This window comes from Aythya fuligula, chromosome 29 (genome assembly GCF_009819795.1).
Source record: "Aythya fuligula isolate bAytFul2 chromosome 29, bAytFul2.pri, whole genome shotgun sequence".
Classification (NCBI taxonomy): Eukaryota; Metazoa; Chordata; class Aves; order Anseriformes; family Anatidae; genus Aythya; species Aythya fuligula.
The window spans coordinates 1289658-1295319 of record NC_045587.1 but is presented as its reverse complement, the minus strand read 5'-3'; the positions used below and the strand labels follow the sequence as shown (position 1 = coordinate 1295319).

General features: G+C 65.5%; 1 protein-coding gene across 1 annotated transcript; it reads right to left on the bottom strand.

The window, feature by feature from the left end:
- Positions 1-2169: 2169 nt before the first annotated feature.
- On the bottom strand, positions 2170-4717 carry ENDOU (endonuclease, poly(U) specific). The gene is made up of 7 exons (XM_032204699.1): positions 4528-4717; positions 3880-4051; positions 3569-3768; positions 3362-3475; positions 3165-3271; positions 2724-2866; positions 2170-2284 (listed from the first exon to the last, which is right to left on the bottom strand). Exons 1-7 carry the CDS (start codon positions 4715-4717, stop codon positions 2170-2172), a joined length of 1041 nt encoding a protein of 346 aa, XP_032060590.1.
- Positions 4718-5662: the final 945 nt, after the last annotated feature.

Genomic DNA, 5662 nt, shown 5'->3' with positions numbered 1-5662 from the left:
GGGGTCCACTCAGCCCTCTCGGCTCTTCCCTGGAGCCTTCCCAGCTCACGGCTCGAGACCCGCAGCCGGCCGGGTGCGTGCCCACCTCGTTCCTCCTCGCTCCCCTCCTGCCTGCAGCAACCCGGGGATCCCAAATCCTTCTGGAAGCAGCTCCTCAGCACCACCCGAGCATCTCCCAGCCCTGCACCCACCACCCCCACAAAGGCACAAGGTGGGTGACCCGTCCCTGTGGGGTTTCGCCTCCGTTCACCCCGAAAACGGGTGCAGGGAGGGCAGCCCCGGGGTGCCCAGCGACCGCGGGGGACCTGAGCTCTCCGTGCCGCCTGGGATCCTTCTGGATGGAGAGGGAAGAAGAGATCCTGGGGTGGAGAGGGAAGGGGAATTGGGCAGCCCGGAGGCTGCGGCGTGGGGTATCAAGGCCAGCGGGTGGGCACGCGAGGAGGATGGGGCTGGGGGGGGAGCAGAACCAGGAGGAGGAGCTGGGTCCTGTGCCAGGGCAGCCCCGCAGCGATCATCCCCCCCCAAAAACCACCAAAAAGCTTCGGGACGAGCTCCAGTGAGCACGAGGGTACCGGGGGCATCGCTGCCCCCCCCCCGTGCCCTGCCCCACACAATCTGCCCCTTGCCACCCACCCCACCAGCACGGCACCTCCCCGAGCCCCCGGGCTGCTGCGTGCGTCCCCGGGGAGCGGTGCTGGGGTTGGTGAGGGGGGGGATCCAACAGTGAGGAGCCCACCCGCACCCATCCCAAATGCATTTCTGTAAATCAAGCTCTGGCATGCCCCCCCCCCCCCTCCACGCCTCACACCCCTCCTTTCCCCTGCGGCGGGGTTTGGGGGTCACCCGTGACCCCTGGCAGATGGCGCGGGGACGCCCACCCCTTCCCCAGCCGCGGTGGCAGCCGGCCATCTGTCGGGCAGCTCAAATCTCAGCGCTCCTCAGCATCCCCTCCCCAGGCACCCACCGGCGCTGCTGCAAGCCCAGGGGGTGCAGGAAAGCAGCCGGGGGGGGGGAGGCACGGATAAAATGACACGCGAGCCAACACCCCCGAGAGGGTGGCCGCCCTGCCCACGGCACCCGAATCGCCAAGGGGAGGAGGAGAGGGTGCACGTGTGGGGAAAAGGATGGGGTCTGGGCAGCTCAGGGGGCTCAAGCAGCAAGGGGGTGGTAGGGGTCTTTGTCAGCCCCCCCCAAGGGTGCTGGGACAGCGTGGGGAGGTGGGGAATAGAGTTCCAGGGGTGCCATCTCCTTTGGTTGAGCTGCCCACAGGGTCTGGGATTTGTGCCCCCGAGCGCAGGAGATGTTGGGGTGCCCGTGCTCAGAGAGCCCCCAGGAGCCTGGAGCAGCTCCATTTCCGTGCTGGGAACGGGGGCCACTGGGGAGAGCCCCCCCGGAGAGCACAGCTGGGCTCCGGGAGGAGGGTGCACCTTCTGCAGACCCCAATTCCCCTGTGACGGTCCCCAGGGACGCAGCCGTGGGCGCACAGCAGCCCCGTGGGTCCCCAAGTGGGGTAATTCCTCGGGGCAGGACCCGTCAGCAGCTGCCCAAGGACCATGGGGGGGGGGGTCTTCTTGGGGTCCCTGATGGAAGGGAGCAGCCCCGCACTCTTTATCCGTTTGCACACACATTTATACACGCGCTGATGGGGTAAAATAAGAGCAGGGGATGGGGAGGATGGGGTGGCCCCAGGGGAAAGGTGATTTGGGGAGCACCTGGCAGCACCCAGGGGTCCCAACACCCACCCTATCCATGGGGCTGGGGCGTGGGGGGGGGGCTGGCAGAGCTGCTGCTGCCCATGGCACATCCCTCGGGGCACAGCGGGGTCTCCAACACCGAGGAGGTGACCGCATCTCCTTCCAGGGTCAGTATTTATTTTGCTCAGGGGGGCCTCCTCTTTCCACTGCGGGTCCCTCTCTGCCCCCTGCTCTCCTGCCACGACCGGGCGATGCATCACTGGGAGGTACTGGGGCTGCTGCCTCCCTCCCCTCGCTGCCTCCACGCGGGCCACAGCCACCTCCGTCCTGCCCCACGTCGGTCCCGGGGCTCCCCATCTCACACGGGGGGACAAATCCTGCCCCACACGGGGGATCCGTGGCGAGGGGCAGCCCAGGGCCCCGGAGCAGTGGGGCTGCGGCCGCCCCGTTCCTCCCAGCCGGGATGGGGGCAGCCTCAGGGCGAGATCACGTAGGCGGTGGCGATGTATTTCTTGCCAGGGCCGTAGGTGGACTTGGTCCAGGTGTAGGTCTGGATGCTGATGCTGTGGCCACCCAGGCTCAGGTGGCATCTGTGGGGACACACAGGGGACACACGTGCCACCCTTGAGCCCCAGGTTCACTTCTCCCCCCTCCCCAAAGCTCTCCCCATGTCCCCATCCCAACCCTGAGCCCCATGCTCACCTCTCCTTCGTCCCGAAAGATCTCCCGGTGTCCCCATGTCCCCATCCCATCCCAATCCCACCCCTGAGCCCCACACTCACCTCTATCCCCTCCCAAAAGCTCTCCTGGTGTCCCCATGTCCCCATCCCAATCCCACCGCTGCGCCCCACGCTCACCTTTACCCCATCCCAAAAGCTCTCCCGGTGTCCCCACGTCCCCATCCCATCCCAATCCCACCCGTAACGCCCCCAAAAACCGTGCTGAGTGCTCAGGGGCTGACTCGGCTGCTCCGTGGGGAGCAGGAGGGCTTGGTGGCAGGCGGACAGACGGACACGGCGCCGTACTTACGCCCTCCCAGGACGGGCGATGAAGCACAAGGTGTAGACGCCGAACTCGAACTCGGGGCTGCAGCCGATGAACGCGGAGCCCACCTCCTTGTAAAAGCCGTCCCAGCTGAACTGCAGCCCCAGCACGTCGGGGTAGGAGTCCCACTGCAGGGCAGGGGAAGGGGGATCGGGGGCTGAGACCCTCGGAAGCCAAGCAAAACCCTCGTGTGGCCTCTCCAGGAGGCTCCCAGCCTCACTCCTGCTCCTGTCTGGGAGCGACTTTTGCCCTTTGCAACCACTTTCTCCAGATCTCCCCACCCTGCTTCCACCCCAAAGTCCACGTAGGGGGGCAGAGGGGTGAGCACCTCTGCCCCATGCACCGGGGGGGTCCCCGTTTGCCCCCCTCGGGACGCAGCTGATGGAGCGAGGCCAGCCCAAACCCTCCCATGGGGGCAGCACTCACCGGCCCGTTGTAGTTGTGGCTGTAGTAGTTGACGAGTCCCTGCTTTTCCAGCAGGTAGAAGCGGATCCAGTTGTGAAACCCGCTCACTTGCCCTTTTTTAATCTCCCCTAGGCACAAACCAGACCCTGGGGTGAGCCGGGCACCACCCCCCCGCTGCCCAAACCCTGCCCCATCCCACCGGGACGCGCCGGCTCTACCCGAGAAGACGTGCTCGAAGCCGCTGGAGTCCTTCTCGCCGTTGCCTCGGGAGTAGAGGCCGAACCACATCTCCTTCAAATCCTCGAGGAACTCCTGCTCGGAGCCGTAGCGGTCTGCGGGCAAAGCAGAACGGGGAGGGAGGCAGGGAAATAGGAGCCGGGGGATCGACACGCGGCGACCCCGCTCCTCCCAAGCTCCACACTCACTTTTCTGATGGAGGAAAGCGAAGAGTTTCTTCATCAGCTCGGTCTTCATCACCTCCCGGAGGAAGGTGTCCTGCTCCCTCAGCTCCTCCGCCGTCACCTCCTCCTCCCGGCCCGTCGCCCGCTGGTAGTTGTCCAGCAGCCTGATGAAGCTGGCGTAGGTGGGTTTGGAGAAGAGCTTCTCGTTCACGAACGCGTAGAGCCTGGGGAGGGGGGGAGAGGAACCCTTTGGAGATTTTTTGGACCCCTCTCCAGACGGCCAGGTCCCTTGGCACGTGGTGAGGGCGCTGGTGGCAGTGCCGGGGCGCACTCACGGCCGGGGGGAGCGATCCTCCTGGTCATCCGTCTCGTCGGGGGCAGCCCGGTACTGAGGGTTGATGGTGATGTCCTGGGGCCGGGCTTTGTTGTGATCGGCCCCGTAGAGCTGCTCGGAGACCTGCAGGAGCTCCTGGTCGCTGATGGCATCGCGGCTGCTGGAGAAACCCTCTGCGGGGAGAGGCGCGGGGTGACCGCGGGGCGCAGGGGGGTCCCAGCCGGCTCCAACCCCACATTTTGGGGGCAAGAGCCTTCATTAAGTGAGAGGGGGACATCAGTCCTCAACCCCCAGGCTCAGCACCAGCACGCAGAGGCTTTGCACAAACGGTGGCAGCACCTCAAAGGTGCCAAAACCGCGCCGCCCCACGCTGTCGGCCCTGGGAGCAAGCAGCCCAGAGGCACACAGAGGGGACCCAGAGCCACTCACCGCCAGCATGCCTGCGTGCTGCTTCCTCGCCCCATTCCCCACCTGCACAAAAACAAGAAAAAGGGCTCAGGGTGATGGAGACGCAGGCTGGGGCTGCCCAGGACCACGCACACAAGTGCACAGCGGCACGGGTGGATGCCCACACGGAACCAGCCCTTGGCACCCCACCGCCAGGCTCCAGCATCCCCACGGAGCCCCCTCCTCAGGCAGCAGTGCTCACCCGGTCGGCAGTGCTCGTAGTAGTCCTCGCAGCAGTTGTGGTGGCTCTCGCACTCGGCGTCGCAGTGGCACTCGTCCTCCTTGCTGTAGGGCTCCTCGCAGCGCCCCTTGCAGGAGTCGGGGGCCGTGTACAGCTCTTTGGGGGAGAGAAACAACAGCGTGGTCTGCGGGGTGCTCCAGGAGCCCTGCATCATCCGTCCCCAAATCCGGGAGCATCTCCACCTTCTGCCCAAGCTGCCGCGTGGCTCTGGGTCCTGGCTGGTGGCAGGGGACAGCACGGGGACACCGGTGCTGAGGGTGTCCAGGAGAGAGGAAAGGAGCCCCAGGTGCTCTGGAGCTGGGCCAATTCCTCATTCCCCGGACCATGGGGATGCTGCTGCACCCCAACGCCCATAGCTCAGCGCATTCCCTCCCTGCTCCCATCCTGGGGTAGCCAAAAGAACCAAGCTCCCGCCGTGAAGCTGTCCAGGATCCTTCCTTTCCCAACATTTTGGGGTGGCGTTTGGACCGGCTGAGTCCCCAGGACGCATCACCACGGGTCACCCCCTTTCGGCCGCAGCCACGTGCCACGCCGGGGTCCCTGGCAGGTCGCTTGGCACGGGGAAGCACCTTTTTGGCTCCCCACCACTAATTGCCTGCTCTGATTCACCCCGTTAACACCAGGCTTCGAGGCAGTGCCCCAGGCCCAGCCGTCCCCAGCGCGGAGGAGTGCCACATTCCAGACGCCTTCATTTTCTACCCGTCCACCAGTCCTTCCGCCACGCCGGGCAAACTGGGGCCTCCCCGGCGAACTATTTATGTGATGAATACGTCGGGCAGCCCGTGCTTTATTACGCGTTGTGGCGAAGCTAAAAATAACGCGGCGACTCAAGCCGTGCTCCGAATAGCACAAATGCCACCTCTCCGAGGGGCAAGGGCCGCCTGCTGCCAAGCAAATTGGGCTGTAGGGGACCGGCGTGGGACCAGAGGTTTGGTTTTAATTAAGGGACAACCAGGAGGCATCGTGCTTGGGGAAGGTGACTTTTTCTCTGCCCACTGCTTGACGATGCTCCTGATGAACGGGGCAGCCTGGGCACGGCTTCCCCGACACCCCCTTGGTGCCGGCACCCCAAGGGATGTGCCAAGAGGCCATGCCC